General features: G+C 40.0%; 1 protein-coding gene across 1 annotated transcript; it reads right to left on the reverse strand.

Annotated features, from left to right (window-relative positions):
- Nucleotides 1-2,504: 2,504 nt before the first annotated feature.
- On the reverse strand, nt 2,505-13,779 carry LOC108679156. The gene is made up of 4 exons (XM_018167737.1): nt 13,713-13,779; nt 13,288-13,389; nt 12,203-12,415; nt 2,505-2,743 (listed from the first exon to the last, which is right to left on the reverse strand). The coding sequence occupies exons 1-4, from the start codon at nt 13,777-13,779 to the stop codon at nt 2,505-2,507; spliced, it is 621 nt and encodes a 206-aa protein (XP_018023226.1).
- Nucleotides 13,780-15,864: the final 2,085 nt, after the last annotated feature.

Genomic DNA, 15,864 nt, shown 5'->3' on the forward strand with positions numbered 1-15,864 from the left:
ATTTCATAACATATTCAACCCAGAGAGTGCGGAGTGGTGCAAAAGGAGAATCAAACGCTTTTTAAATAAAAATCACCACTCTGCACTCGAAAATAAAAATCACCATTCTGCACTCGCTAATGCCTAGTAGTGTTAACAGCGATAAGAGTTTTGTGTGGCATTTACATATTCGTCCGCCGGAACAATATGAGCCTACTGTGGTTGATTATGAATCGAAGATGAATCAGATGATGACCAATCCGCTTCGACAGACAGTAAGGGAAGTTTCGCGTGGGATATATTTCCAAGATTCGACCGAAGACAGGCATTGCATCTCTGTGAAAGATTATAGAACGACCGAGTCTGGGTTCCAGAGGTTCGACGCTTACATCTCAAAAAATATTAAGCCCAGAGAGTGCGGAGTGATTGAATATAAGAATTATCAGTCACTTATTCAATATAAATCAGTGAGAAGAGTTGAGTCTCGAGGAGTGGAGCTTGAGAGAGGGAGGGTGGTAAGACAAAGTTGACCGTGCCGAAAGTTTTAGTACCTACGTAGTTTTTAGGATGTTGCATAACGAAATGTTTCAGTTTCGTTTTAGGATTGCTGTAAATACGTTTTAATTTAACTTTTTGTTAACATGCGATTGTCATGAACTTTTATTTTTTGACGCTAGTAAAAGAGCTTTGATGCAGACTGCAGAGTGTATGACCGATTTAAAGGTCGTGACCGGAGGTCAATACGCACCCAATTCCTGAATTCCAGGATGATGAATTATGTCAACCGCCAGTCAACGGAGGTATAGCCTTTGCTTGGACTATCGTGCCAGTGGTGATGGACCTATTCCCGAGATACCAGGCCCAGCTTTCATTTAGCCTATTTTTGCTATTTGTATATTATTCATAATTTCATATATTGTTTTTTATTGATATGAATAAAATATTGAATTTAGATTGTATTTTATAATTCATTGGATAACCAATTAAATTGCAATCAAATCATTAAATTTATTAATGAAGAGATTTACATTTCATTAACAAGTTTTGGCTCATTCATTCCAAAGCTCTTTGCAAGGGCTATCACATGGCTTATCCTAAAATATTCTATATGCTTTCGTAAGGTGCCAGAAGCAAAAAAAAGAGTGTCCCAAGTAGCCCCGTCAAACGGGGCTACCGGCTACTTGGGACACTTGGAATAAAACTTCATTTTAAAACATTTGAAGCATGCGCCATGCAGAGTCAGAGTGTAGGTACTCATCCTGGCATCCATTACTAACAGTACTCTGAAGTACTCCTCTTTCATTGTGGATGATGTAGAGCCTTAGAGGTAGAATAAATGATATTTTCTGTGATTTTTACTTGTTTTTCCTTTATTGATATAATATTACCATATTCATTAATTACCGTATTATTGATGCAATAAGCAGCAATATTACCGTATTATTAATGCAATATTACCGTATCCATGAACAGGCCATTGAGCAATGAGCATTTACAATAACCTTGTCCACTGCAATCTTCATATCAGCAGCCTTATAGGATTTTTTCTGTATCTGTAAGCTTACAGGACGGCTTGTAATTTTACACAATTTTAATTAGGTTAAGTGAATTTACTATAAAAAAAGATTGTGAAAAACATACCTGAAACAGAAAGGAATGTTTTAGTGACAACCATCATATGTTTTGGAGAAATAAATCATAGTTTAGGTCAATTACTTTTCATTCCATGAGTTATTCAATCGCAATAATTCTATGTTACTAATAATATTAACAAATAAATAAAATGGCGAAACATCCACTTCGTGTGAAATAAATACATTCACGCGTGCTATGACTGTAAACAGTGGCGTGTGGACGAATCTTGAATATATTGTAGAGGTAAACTTATAAATGAGCTACTCAGAGGCCAGCAGTTCAAACGCCAAACGTCAAAATTTCTTTTCGACTCGATGCAAATGTCTTGTTGATCTGCTCTATTCCTGTCGTTAAATTATACTTTAGAAAACCTGAGCTGTTCTCAATCGTCTGGCGTGATGAAAAGTTTCCAACAAGCTTCACCATTCAGCAGCTGGTTCCAGCGCCTTTCTCGGCTCAACAAATATGCTCAGCTTCTGCCAGAATTAAGTTTTGATTTACGAGTTTGCTCAGCTATCCAAGTCGGAATCTACTGTTTTCACTCTCTGAAATTATTTGCTGTTTGTCCATCGTGTGCAAATTTGTCTGTCCTTGGAAGGTTTGCGCTCAAACACGTTTAAATTGAGCGCTTCGAGGCCCTCGATCACGTTTGAAAAATTCTGCGGTAAATAGCCGCTCCGAGTGAGAGCAAACTGACCTTGTTTGACTCCAAATAGCTTTGTTTTATTCAATTATTCTGCTAGTTCAATTTAATTATTGCTTTCGCCTATTCTGCAGTCTTAAGAAGAAAAGTTCACCTTATATATTTAATGAATGATTTAAATTACTGAAACCACAACGAGATGAATGCGTTGATGGCCATTAGCATTTATTTTAAGTTTTAACAAGTTTTAGCATTTAGGAAAAGTGCGTTTGTAGATGCAGAGAACCTCTCCCTCAGAATCACAAGGAAAGTCACGCAGCAAATAATCGTCGGCGCCGTTTGCTCGGACGCAGGCGTTTGACGCAGAGTTGCTGGGAGCGTTGTTTGCCCACTCAGGCTTCGTGATTTTTCGGTTGTTGTAGCTCAGATCCCACTCGAACCCATCCCTAGAATCCCGCACCACGCGCATCCAGAAACTGTGACTTCCTATAATGGATTCACACCAGAGGGAGAGAGAGAATGATTCACGGCAATTAATGTCGAAATAAGATCAGTAAAATTGCTCAATCAAGGATACAGGCAAATTGTAAATTCATACATCACTTCGGCGAAAAAATTAAATGCATTCGTTGAACACCGTACGATATAGATGTGTGCATATTAGTGAACGCATGAAAGATTGAATCAGCTATTTGAAGCAAACTTAACAGAACCACGTACATTAGTGCATTTCCACGTCAAATATCTATTTAGTTCACACGGCGATCAATTAGAGAGACACCTGTGAGCTAATTTCAATTTCGGATCTAATTGTCGGATTTCAACTGATGACAAGAGAAGGATTCCAACTTTTTTTCTGCTATAACGAACTTCTCGATATTAGTTTTCACCTGAATACAGGTCCTTGAGTTGTGATTGGAGTGATATGAAATCCGCTGGAGTTTTCGCAGAGAAAATTTCCGCGCCTCGCGACCAGCAAAACTTCCGCGCATTGCGGTAGTTGACAGAAGGCGTCATCTGAGTTCGGGCGCAGCCAAGGCCGTCCAGATATGAGGAGCTTGGGCAGCATCGCATCGGTGAAGAGATTTCTGACGTCGAGATGTCTATACAGCCGAAAAAACAGTTTAAACCTAAAAAATACTTACCATTTAAAACGGAAAAATTCATATATGACAATAAATCTTCTAAATATTTGACTGGTTTTTTCAGTGTGCGTATTTGAAGCCTGAACACGAAATAATTTGGGGGCGTATATTGTCTACATAGAGAATAGTCTAGTAGGGCGGCGGAATCAGGATGACGGGTTACTGGATTACGGGATTTGGTATACGGGATTGAAAAATTGGGAGGTCTAAAATTATCCGTTCTTTTCAACGCAGTGCTGGAAAAATCTCGAAAAAAGTTTGGACATATTACTGCAATGTTCACACAAATCTTAGAAACAGTTCTGACAAACTTCAAGACGGAATTCAGTTAAAATTTTGACAAGTGTGGACTGTTGGACAAAATTCGGTATTGGAGCAAGTTCGGACAGAGTTCGGTATCGGAGCAAGTTCGGACAGAGTTCGGTATCGGAGCAAGTTCGGGCAGAGTTCGGTATATTGGAGCAAGTTCGGTATCGGAGCAAGTTCGGGCAGAGTTCGGTATATTGGAGCAAGTTCGGTATCGGAGCAAGTTCGGACAGAGTTCGGTATCGGAGCAAGTTCGGTATTAGCGCAAGTGCTGACAGTGTTCGGTATTGAAGCAAGCTCGGTATTGGAGCAAGTTTGGTACCGGAGCAAGCTCTGTATAGGAGCAAGTTCGGTATTGGAGCAAGTTGGGTATTCGAGAAAGTTCGGTATCAAAGCAAGCTCGGTTTTGGAGCAAGTTCGGGCAGAGTTCGGACAAAATCCAGACGGATTCCGGATAATCACGGAGAAGCTATTGTTAAAACTTTCGACAGATATGCGAAAAATCTCGGCAAAATCATCTTGAACAACGTTTTTCAAGATGACGGGAATCTGGATTACAATATTTTTAAAATTACAGAGATTGTAATTATCGATCCCGGTCAACACCTTGATTAACCTGCTATTTATTAATTAACCTGTTAATTATCAAATGTGCCTACACATCCATCCACACAGAAGGCACTCACCAACTAATCCTCCAATTGAACAAATTTTAGCCTCAGGATTATCGTCGGTGACGGCGAACAGTTCAACTTTGGCTCCATCTTGCAGTGCGCAGGAGCGATCCTCTGAAATTAATACGAGTAGATGACTTGTCCGTGACTCAGTGACTTGTCCTCAGATTCACTGAATTCATTCAGTGACTTGTCAGTTAGATTCATTGCTGAAACGCGGGTCAACTAGAGCTTATTCCGTAAAAGGCTATGCAAAATATTTATACTTTTATTCACGCGAGTTAAGCCTAGAAATGGTTTTATTGGTAAGAGAGACAATTTCAACTGTAACAATAAACTCGATCGTAAAGAGACTCTCAAATATAAGAAAATATCTAGGCCACCCTGCGGGTTTATCTGAAAGTTTTTCCAGATTTGCAACCTATGCTGAAAATTAGGCGGATCGTAATAACAATGATAATGATCGGATCGTAATAAACGACTATTGCATGAGCTCTATGTCGGAGTTATTATGATATGTAACCAAATAATTCAACATGCAAATATATTTCGTTATTTAAGTATCTTCCGAGAAATACTTATTGCCCCGAACCAATCAACAATGAGAAGAGCAACAAGCTCTATGCATGAGCACACCTTTGAAGTACTTGCATCTCCATTCCTCTAATCCGTCGCCGGGGCGCACTTGTTCAAGAGAGTCCAGCAGCACCAAGCACCGGGGCGCCTGGTAGCAGTAAAGCAACGTCGTGTTGCCGGCTAGAGCGGCTCCAGCACACTCTACTTCTCTCATCACAGAGATGTCCAGGTGCGACAAGGACTGGACTGTGCTTACGTTTACGTCTATTGGAGTCCACACGTTGTGCACTTTGGCACCTTGGCTCCCCTCCAGAATATTATTTAATAAGAATAAAGGTACTAGAAGCATCTTAAATTACATAATCTCCTGGAGATTAACTGAAAATGGAGATGAATTGACGACAATTAACGCCTTTGTGGCAGACCCTTGTCTTCAAGCCAGGCGTTGACAGTTCCTGAGCAAATTTCCTGAAATTTAATATATGAATTTATCAACTTGTATACCAATTGCCTGATGGACATACATTCGTAATGCTGATTTACATCAGACTATGAGTAATTAATGGAAGAAACTTTACAACTTTAATGGAAGAAAACACATTTCGATCATACAATTTTATGTTGGACAAGTTAGGAAATTGTCCAAGGCTGCCATGAATTTCCGAAATGTAACAACATTGACGTTTTAAATCCTTGATATGTTTGTTACTATTCGGCAGTGTATATGAATGATTCTTATTAGTTTGAAATTAATAGAAACACCCATGCAAAATAGGAAATAGAAATTTCAGAAAGCTTGTCAGTTTAGAGAGACGGGGTCATGAAGTCTTCTTGTTGCCCCAGAATTGTTAGTGCAGGCAAAAAATTAATCAAGTATATGACGCAGATTTGAACGTCATTGGCGGTTGAAGCTTAAATCTGATTTTACATATTTATTAGTCTGTCACGAACTCTTGTCATGTTTGATGTTGACTCCTGCGTTCCAGGCATCAAAGAGTCGCGATTTCTTAAAATACGACGAATGGATGTCAACACGAAGTCGTAAAAGATCCATTCAGCAAGGTACTGACTTAATCAGATTTTCACATTTATAATTCAGTGGCTAGATTTTATCAATCCTCGATCAATGCTAATAGAAGTCTGGTGGCAGTTCGTTGAAGGCACTGCAGTACTTATAAAAGGCAGCACGTCTCTGCTCACATTTAGTCGAAGCTTTTTTGACATTCGGCCACGGTTTTTGCTTCTAAATTTGAGACGTCGCTGAGTTACCTGGCTGAGTATACTTACATATCATGTTCATCTGAGGCATAAATCGAGATATTTAGTCTATTATTTCGCATGACAATCGCATTTGGAAGATTAATTCACAGCTGGCAATCTTGTGGAAAATATGCAGCTCATAATGCATTTGGTAACGCTGCTATCTAGCGTCATGTGCAGCGAGATATCCAGCACTTTGTTCATAAGTGTACCAGTGAATATCACAACTGTCATCAACTTCCCGCATTCCTTGGTTTCCACATCGAAGGAATGTTCGTGCGCTGCCCTAGCGGTCAGCTACAGCTCCTTGCTCTACTGCTTCCTGGGCCTCGAGTGCCTGTTGGTGACTGGGCAGCTGAACCACGTGCGAGGTCCGCAGACGGGCTCCTGGCGTTGCAAAACTCCAGCCGGTGAGAACAGAAGAACTAAGAACAATTTGAGAAAACTATGTACAAAAATAATACAGGTATTGTTTATGAGTCAAATTGCACTGTGAGGTTGTTATCCGCACTACAGCGAAGAATAGCGCATTTCGTTAGGTATAGCCAGTAAATTTAGATCATATTGTCTCATGTGTCCCTGTTCACCAGATGCCCAAGAAGGCTGGTGCTAAAAATTCAACGAGATGTGTCCCTGCGATACCGAGCTATAAAGCTGCAGAGAAATCTTCCCAGGGCAGAGCGGAGTCTCTCTCCTCTCCAATTTCTCTAGTAACCCTAATCCTTTCTTGCTGTTAGGTTCTCCTAGCTTTGTTTTAAATGACTTTTTAGAATGTGACTGAACCTAAGACAATAATCTTACATGTACTCTAATTCATGTAAGCGGTAACAATCTAATTTTTCTAACCGTGATTGAAGTTAAACCTTAATAATTTATGATCATTATCATTTGAAAAACTTTTCCAGGTAAAAGTTTAAGAACTAAAAACGAGAAAACAGTAAAAATTAATGCGGTATGTAGGCCATATAGTGCTCCATATACAGTTTTTCATACCTACTTTTAATGACTGATGATGATTAAAAGTCTACCACTACCATCTCAGTAACAAAAGGGAGGAAATAAAAATCTTAATCGAGCTGACAATTCATAGATGAGGTTTACCTTACTAATCGCGCACTTAGTTTTTCGTCAGGGAAAGAGAGTTGAGGTGACGTTTATCACACCAGTTTATCACAGCAAACTGAAAATACTCTCGCAATCAACCACCTGCCTCACACGCTTTGTGATTTTAATTTTTGACTATATAAATCTATATACTGAACCCAGTGGGATGCACATTGTATGGTTGAAATGAACCTGAAAATCTTATAGGTCTCAAACAAAGGTTGGCTAGAATGTAGCTTTATTCAACTAGATTATCACCTGAAAAGAGAAGACATGCAAAAATTAACACCTTCATATTCCTAATACTATACACTGAAATTTATAGACAAATTCCACATCAATAGTTTAGCTAGCAATAAGGTAAAGAGGACCATAACCCTCCATAAATACCATTAATTAAACTTGTTGCTATAGCCTCCTACACCGACGGCTGCCCCCTCGACAACGGCACCAGCATCAGCCTCTACGCAACGCACCAGAGGTTCTGTCCCGACGACCTGATCTGCTCGCCTACAGGACTAATCCAGGGTGAGATGCTTATCATAGCGTTAGAATAATATAACGTACAGGAAGGGTGAGATGCTTATCATAGCGCTAGAATAATATAACGTACAGGAAGGGTGAGTTGCTCATCATAGCGATAGAATAATATAACGTCCAGGAAGGGTGAGTTGCTCATCATAGCGTTAGAATAATATAACGTCATCATACAATGCTCATCATACATTATCATCCCAGGGGCCTATTTCTTCAACGCCGACACTTCTATTCTATAACAATTCGAGATTAATACCTCAGGAAAAGTAAAGAAATATAGACATTTGCACCTGATTTCAAAAACAAATTCATGTAGAATCAATAACAAATTTAATGTGATTTATTATTTTGAGTATTCAATTCACCGTGGATTAGGGGCCAAAAATTGATAGCTAGCCAGAAAGTAGCGCGAGCTTTCAAATGTTAACTCAAGCCAGTACAATCTGTCGACCAGCGTTCGACTACAAGTCGTCTCCGCTGCCGTGTTGCAAGGCGCCTCTGTCGGTCACGTCCAGTGGCTGTCTCCTCACCAAAATCTACAACAAACCATATTGCTACCATAGCAGTTATTGTCACTCCCTTGGAGCCGAGCTGTTCAGCGCCGACACCGTGCAAGACTTTGATGCCATGAGGAGCATCCTTCGCAGCAAATACAATGGTCCGTGAACTAGGAGTGAAAACTGATCAGAATGTCATAAATATAATACAAGTTATCGTATATTAATCGTAGAGTTCACTAAAAATGTTGATAATGAATGTACTCGCGCTTTTATAAATCCATTTCACCTCAGGAGCATACGATCTGTGGGCCTTCGTCCAAAAAGTGAACGGCGTTTACATTTGGCTGGGGAACGGACGACCGGTGGACGCTGCCGAGTTTTCTCCAGGCTATCCGGACGCAGTGACAGGGAAAATGTGCGCTCGGTTCACCGGCGTCGATGACTACAAGTTACGTAACGACTTTTGTACTTACAACCGACACGTCATCTGTCAGGCTGGTGGTAGTCTGCCTGCTTGCTGAGTGAGAAATACGCCCATTTCTGATAAAAGCCTAACAATGGCGCCTCTGTCTGACCATTATTGGAGGTACAAACAGCACCGCTGCCGTGCGAGCCTTTGTCTGACCATTTGTGGAGGTACAAAAGCACCACTGCACCACTCGCCTCTGTCTGACCATTAGTGGAGGTACAACAGCACCGCTGCACCACTCGTCTCTGTCTGACCATTATTGGAGGTACAAACAACACCGCTTCACCACTCGCCTCTGTCTGACCATTAGTGGCGGTACAACAGTGCCGCTGCAGTGTAAGCCTTACCATCATTGGAGGCCATTTGAAATGCATTGAATTGTCCGGTGTCAATAAGGCTTATCATTCTATTCATTATAATTGAGACGTAATATTCACTAGACGTGATAGAGATTGATGGAAAAGTACCAAACCTGAGTCGACATGGACAACATCACGTGATAGATCACGCGATCAAGACCTTTAGTTGTGGGCGGAAGCAGTGATTCTATAAGAGGGCTGGAAACCTTAGTAAAGTCGCCCAGTAACAAACTAACACGTTGCATGTAACCCTCGTTAAAGCTACTTCGGCCTAACGGTCGACCTCTTATAGCTTTATCGGTATCGTATCCCTCACATATAACCACCTCGTATCAAGATTAGTTCTCCAGACAGATGGTGTTTTACTTATCCCTCACGAACTTAGTAAACGAAACTTTGTCCTGAGTTTCAGGCAGATATATAATAAATCTGGAGGCACATAAACATGCCTGCGGTACACATTCCTTACTCGATTGCACTGTCTCTGCCTTTCTTATATAAACCGCTCTATTATAGCTTAGAATTTCCATTAAATCATTTGTTTTAAAGATGAAATCTACATTTGATGGTTCACTCATAACAAGTTACGAGCCGACTGTAGTCGTTAAAAGGACTTTCGTTCAATTCTACTCTCCTGTCAGGCTAGTAGAATACGTTGCCGAGTTTACGATGAATAAATGGTCAGCAGATGGCTGAGTGAAATGAAACGTTGGTGTTCTATGATTTATTAAAACCGTGCAATAAATGACAAATGATTAAATTTTGGTTTTTGGTATCCTATAAATATAATAGAAATTGGGCTTACAAAATATTTGCTAGTAGGAGCCAAAGGATGGAAAAATATTAATTTGTTCTCCTAGTTCATTACCTGATGCGTTCTAGAGAAGCGAAATTGCCACTAGATTCAGAAACTAAAAATTTAAATATTGTTAAAATATTATTATATATTTAAATATATATTGGGAGTATGTTATTCAATCGCAATAATTCTATGTTACTAATAATATTAACAAATAAATAAAATGGCGAAACATCCACTTCGTGTGAAATAAATACATTCACGCATGCTATGACTGTAAACAGTGGTGTCTGAACGAATCTTGAATTTATTGCTGAGGCAAACTATTAAATGAGCTACTCAGAGGCCAGCAGTTCAAACGCCAAACGTCAAAATTTCTTTTCGACTCGATGCAAATGTCTTGTTGATCTGCTCTATTCCTGTCGTTAAATTATACTTTAGAAAACCTGAGCTGTTCTCAATCGTTTGGCGTGATGAAAAGTTTCCAACAAGCTTCACCATTCAGCAGCTGGTTCAATCAGCGCCTTTCTCGGCTCAACAAATGTGCTCAGCTTCTGCCAGAATTGAGTTTTGATTTACGAGTTTGCTCAGCTATTTAAGTCGGGGATCTACTGTTTGCGCTCTCAGAAATTATTTGCCGTTTGTCCATCGTGAGCAAATTTGTGCGTCCTTGGAAGGTTTGCGCTCAAACACGTTTAAATTGAGCGCTTCGAGGCCCTCGATCACGTTTGAAAAATACTGCTGTGGTAAATAGCCGCTCCGAGTAAGAGCAAACTGAACTTGTTTGACTCTATAGCTTTTTTTATTCAATTATTCAAGTAGTCAAATTTAATTATTACCTTGGCCTATTCTGCAGTCTTAAGAAGGAATGTTTACCTTTTCATATTGCATAAATGATTTAAATTACAGAAACCACAATGAGATGAATGCGTTGATGGCCATTAGCATTCAATAAGTTTTAGCATTTAGGGAGAGTGCTGTTGAACAGACGAAGGACCTCAGCCTCGGAATGAGATAAATGTGATGATGACCCTTAGCATTCACTGTTTTAGCATTTAGGTAAAGCGCTGTTGAACAGGCAGAGAACCGCTCCTTCGGAATGAGATGAATGCGTTGATGGCCATTTTAGCATGCAATTAGTTTTAGCATTTAGGGAAAGTGCTGTTGAACAGGCAGAGGACCTATCCCTCTGAATGAGATGAATGCGTTTATGACCATTAGCATTCAATAAGTTTCAGCATTTAGGGAAAGTGCTGCTGAACAGGCAGAGGACCTCTCCCTCAGAATCACAGGGAAAGTCACGCAGCAAATAATCATCGGCGCCGTTTGCTCGGACGCAGGCGTTTGAGGCAGAGTTGCTGGGAGCGTTGTTTGCCCACTCAGGCGGTGTGATATTTCGGTTGCTGTCACTCAGATTCCAGTTAAACCCTTCGCTAGAATCCCGCACCACGCGCATCCAGAAACTGTGACTTCCTAATGAATTCACACCAGAGGGAGAGAGAGAACGGTTCACAGCAATTAATGTCGAAATAAGACTAATACAATTACTCAATTAAGAAGAGAGGCAAATTGAACATTCATTCATCCCCTTGAGCGAAATCATTATATATGCATTCGGTAAATAGAATAGAATAGAAGTGTCGGCATTGAAGAAATAGGCCCATGGCCTGTTGCCGATTCATGAATTTTTCGTGACTTGATTCACAAGGGATCCGGCCTTTGGAACCCGATCTTTCCATAACTGGCGATTGATTGAGATAGCTGCTGGACTTATTGCCTGGTCCGTAATTTGCTAGGCATTTTAAGACTGAGCATATGCTCCTGCATAGCTTCGTCTAGTCTGTTCTTGAAGGCTTTCATACTCGGAGCGTCAACGATGCTATCAGGGAAGCTGTTCCACATGTCGGTGACTCGAAGCGAGAAGAAATGTTGTCGCATGGATGTGTTACCTTACGATATTGATGTGCGCATATTACGAGTAGCAAACACATGAAATATTGAATTAAATATTTTAAACAAACTAAACAGAACCACACACATTAGTGCATTTTCACATCAAATATCTATTCAGTTCTCAAAGCGATCAATTAGCGAGACTCCTGTGAATTGATTTCAACTTCGAATTTAATTGTCGGATTTCAACTGAGGATAAGAGAAGTATTCCAACTTATTTTTTTCCTGCTGTGATGTATGAACTTCTCTATATTCGTTTTCACCTGAATATTGGTCGTTGAGTTGTGATCGGAGTGTTTTGAAAGCCGCTGGAGTTTTCGCAGAGAAAATCTCTGCGCCTCGCGACCTGCAAAACTTCTGCGCCTTGCAGAAGTTGACGGAAGGCGTCAGCTGAGTTAGGACGCAGCCAAGGCCGTCCACATAGGAGGAGCTTGGGCAGCACTCCATCAGGGAAGAAGTTTCTGACATCGGGATGGCTTCACAGCCGAAATAAGCAGAAACAGTTTAATACTATAAAATACTTGCGATTTAAAACGGAAAAATTGGTATATGACTATAAAACTTGTTCATTTTGTTAAAGTTTTTATGTGTGTGTATTTGAAGCCTGAACAGAAAATATCTAGAGGCGTATATTGCCTATGTACAGACTGTAAAGAGAATAGTCTAGTAGGACGGCTGGATTCACGATGATAGGATACCGGATTATGGATTTGGTGTTACGGGATTGTAAAATTGCGAAGTCTAAAATTATGCGTCCTTGGCAACACGGCGCTGGGAAAGTCTCGAAAATGCTTTGGACATATTACTGCAATGTTCACACAAACCTTAGAAAGAGTTCGGACTAACGTCAAGACGGAGTTCAGACAAAGTTTTGACAAAGTCCGGACTGTTGGAGCAAGTTCGGTATTGGAGCAAGTAGGACAGAGTTCGGTTTTGGAGCAAGTTCGAACAGAGTTCGGCATTGGAGCAAGTTCGGACAGAGTTCGGTTTTGGAGCAAGTTCGGACAGAGTTCGGTTTTGGAGCAAGTACGGACAGAGTTTGGTTTGGAGCAAGTTCGGACAGAGTTCGGTTTTGGAGCAAGTACGGACAGAGTTCGTACAAAATCCAGATGGAGTCCAGAGAACCTCGGCAAACCCACGGACAAGTCTTGCACAACCTATGTTCAAACTTTCGACAATTGTGCGAAAAACCTCGGCAAAATCTTCTTGAACTACGTCTCTCAAGATGACGGGAATCAGGATTACAGGATTTCTAAAATTACAAAGATTGTAATTATCGATCGGTCAAAGCTGCGATTAACCTTTTAATTATTAAATATGCAGACACATCCACACAGGAGGCACCCACCAACTAATCCTCCAATGGAGCACAGTTTGGCCTCAGGACAATCGTCGGTGACGGCGAACAGTTCAACTTTGGCTCCATCTTGCAGTGCGCATGAGCGCTCCTCTGAAATTAATACGATTACATGATCAGTCTTCTGGAATTAATAAGTGAATTAATTGTAGGCTTCAGTTAGATTCAGTGACTTAATTGTCCTATGTTTTTATTGCTGAAACGCGGGGCAAATAGAGCTTATTCCGTAAACGGCTGTGCAAAGAATTTATACTTTTATTCACGCGAGTTAAGCCTAGAAATGGTTTTATTGGTAAGAGAGACAATTTCAACTGTAACAATAAACTCGNGACGTACTACAGAGCACGGTATTCATTGTGTCATGTTCACTATGTACTACAGAGCACGGTATTCATCGTGTCATGTTCACTACGTACTACAGAGCTCGGTATTCATCGTGTCATCTTCACGACGTACTACAGAGCACGGTATTCGTCGTGTCATGTTCACGACGTACTACAGAGCACGGTATTCATCGTGTCATGTTCACGACGTACTACAGAGCACGGTATTCATGGTGTCATGTTCACTACGTACTACAGAGCAGGGTATTCATTGTGTCATGTTCACGACGTACTACAGAGCACGGTATTCATCGCGTCATGTTCACGACGTACTACAGAGCACGGTATTCATCGTGTCATGTTCACGACGTACTACAGAGCACGATATTCATTGTCATGTTCACTACGTACTACAGAGCACGGTATTCATGGTGTCATGTTCACTACGTATTACAGAGCACGGTATTCATCGTGTCATATACCATGGTTTGCTTTTCAACTGCTGCAAAATTAATAATAAAATAAATAAAATAATTTGGCAAATTATTGACGAGAGAAGCGATTGAAGTAGAGAGGATAACTAATGCATGTGATCATCTCGAAATTTTGCAATTAATCCAAAAATAAGCATGTCTGTTCATTATTTCGTTTGATCAGCTATTTCGACTAAACTCTTCGCCATAATATACGTTTTTTACTGCTAACGGAACAGTTTCAAATTTTTCATTGTGATCATAAATGCCAAGTTCAGTCTTGAATTGACCTTATTACGTTTGTCAGTTGCTCGTCGGCAATAGTAATAAGTTACGAACTACTGAAAAAGCAAGGACCTAAAAACACATAAAATTTGTGACATTTTGTTGTTGTTGGAGTTCTCTTGCCGCTGTTAGGATAAAACTCCACGCAACTTGCTGCCAGCATTTCAATTACTCGTAAATGCCACATCAAAATCTCTTGACCAGCCACAATCTGAATTGATGAACAAGGATTTTTGTAAATAATTTATTAGATATATAATTGTGCAACTTCTATAAATACTATAATTATTTCATATGGCTTTCAGCATGCGTTGGTAGAAGTAGCGTAATTACGAGTAGTTCGCTGCAGTTGCGCTGCAGCGAACTACTGAGGTGAATATATTTCTTATCTATAAAAGTTTTATCAAAACACGGCATTAAAATCTTTATCAATGAATATCTGAGCAGTGAATCAAAAGGGTATATTTTGGTAACTACTCAAAAACCACAGGCAGTAGTGTGAGTATAGGGTATCGACTGATAGGAGATTTGAATTTTGAATCGCCACTGACACATAAAATAATGGTCTTCAAAAAGGGCAAAGAAAATGAGATGGAGAGCACTGATAAAAAATAAGTAATGTTCACCATAAATATCAAGATTCTAAATGATTTAAACATCAACTCGGAACTGAGGGAGCGTTACTTTCCCAAGTGGGATCAAGGTAACCACCACTCTCCAGCAGTAAGAGTGACAGCCCTTGCAGTGTAGTTCTGATCCGAACTACAATTTAGTAGTATGCATCATTACAAATATTTCCGAGTGACAGATATGTGATGCAACTGCAAATTGATTCGTATTAGAATGGAATTCACCTAAATTCTCACTTTATAATTCATTTCAATGCAATATATGTCTAAAATTTCATAAGATTCTACTCAGAAATAGATTGGCCGATATTGTTAATATTCGAATATTACAGATCAAAATAAACAAAAAAATTATTTATAGCATTTAAGTTTTTAAGGATTCAAAAATGCTGCGCTCACCAACCTACACCTCGATACTCGTATAACTCGAGTGTAAGTGAGGGAAGTGTGAACAATGAGATCAGTTTTAAGGCGAGACAATCCACGGTAAATTACAAGCTGGGGCATTGCCACGAATTCCTGGAAGGCCACCGCTCAATAATGCATTACGAGCTAAAAGCATACGAGATAGCAGGCCATCGATCTTCAGATTTGAAGTTGTTCGATGCCTTCATTTCTTACGAACTGATTGGCCATCGTTTGGTCTGATTGCAGGGTAGGGACATAATAGTTTCATTACGCTTTATTCTGTTGACTCTCATTTCGAATATTGTAACTTTTTCCGTAATATGAATTATCATCACTTAGTTATCTTGCATGATTTTATTATGCCACTTCCATCATTAACACATTATCATATTCAGTATCACCATTATGTTGCATGCCTGCATCATCCACGACATCATCATCTTACATGTC

The sequence above is a fragment of the Hyalella azteca genome, unplaced genomic scaffold, assembly GCF_000764305.2.
Source record: "Hyalella azteca isolate HAZT.00-mixed unplaced genomic scaffold, Hazt_2.0.2 contig6677, whole genome shotgun sequence".
Lineage (NCBI taxonomy): Eukaryota > Metazoa > Arthropoda > Malacostraca > Amphipoda > Hyalellidae > Hyalella > Hyalella azteca.

What these genes read in the sequence shown, in the direction of transcription:
- LOC108679156 (XM_018167737.1), bottom strand. Translation starts at nt 13,779, where the DNA reads ATGACACGACGAATACCGTGCTCTGTAGTACGTCGTGAAGATGACACG. An exon ending in CTCCATTGGAGGATTAGTTG is followed by an intron (nt 12,416 to 13,287) that starts GTGGGTGCCTCC and finishes TCGGCTGTGAAG; the next exon opens with CCATCCCGATGTCAGAAACT. An exon ending in ACTCAACGACCAATATTCAG is followed by an intron (nt 2,744 to 12,202) that starts GTGAAAACGAAT and finishes AATCCATTATAG; the next exon opens with GAAGTCACAGTTTCTGGATG.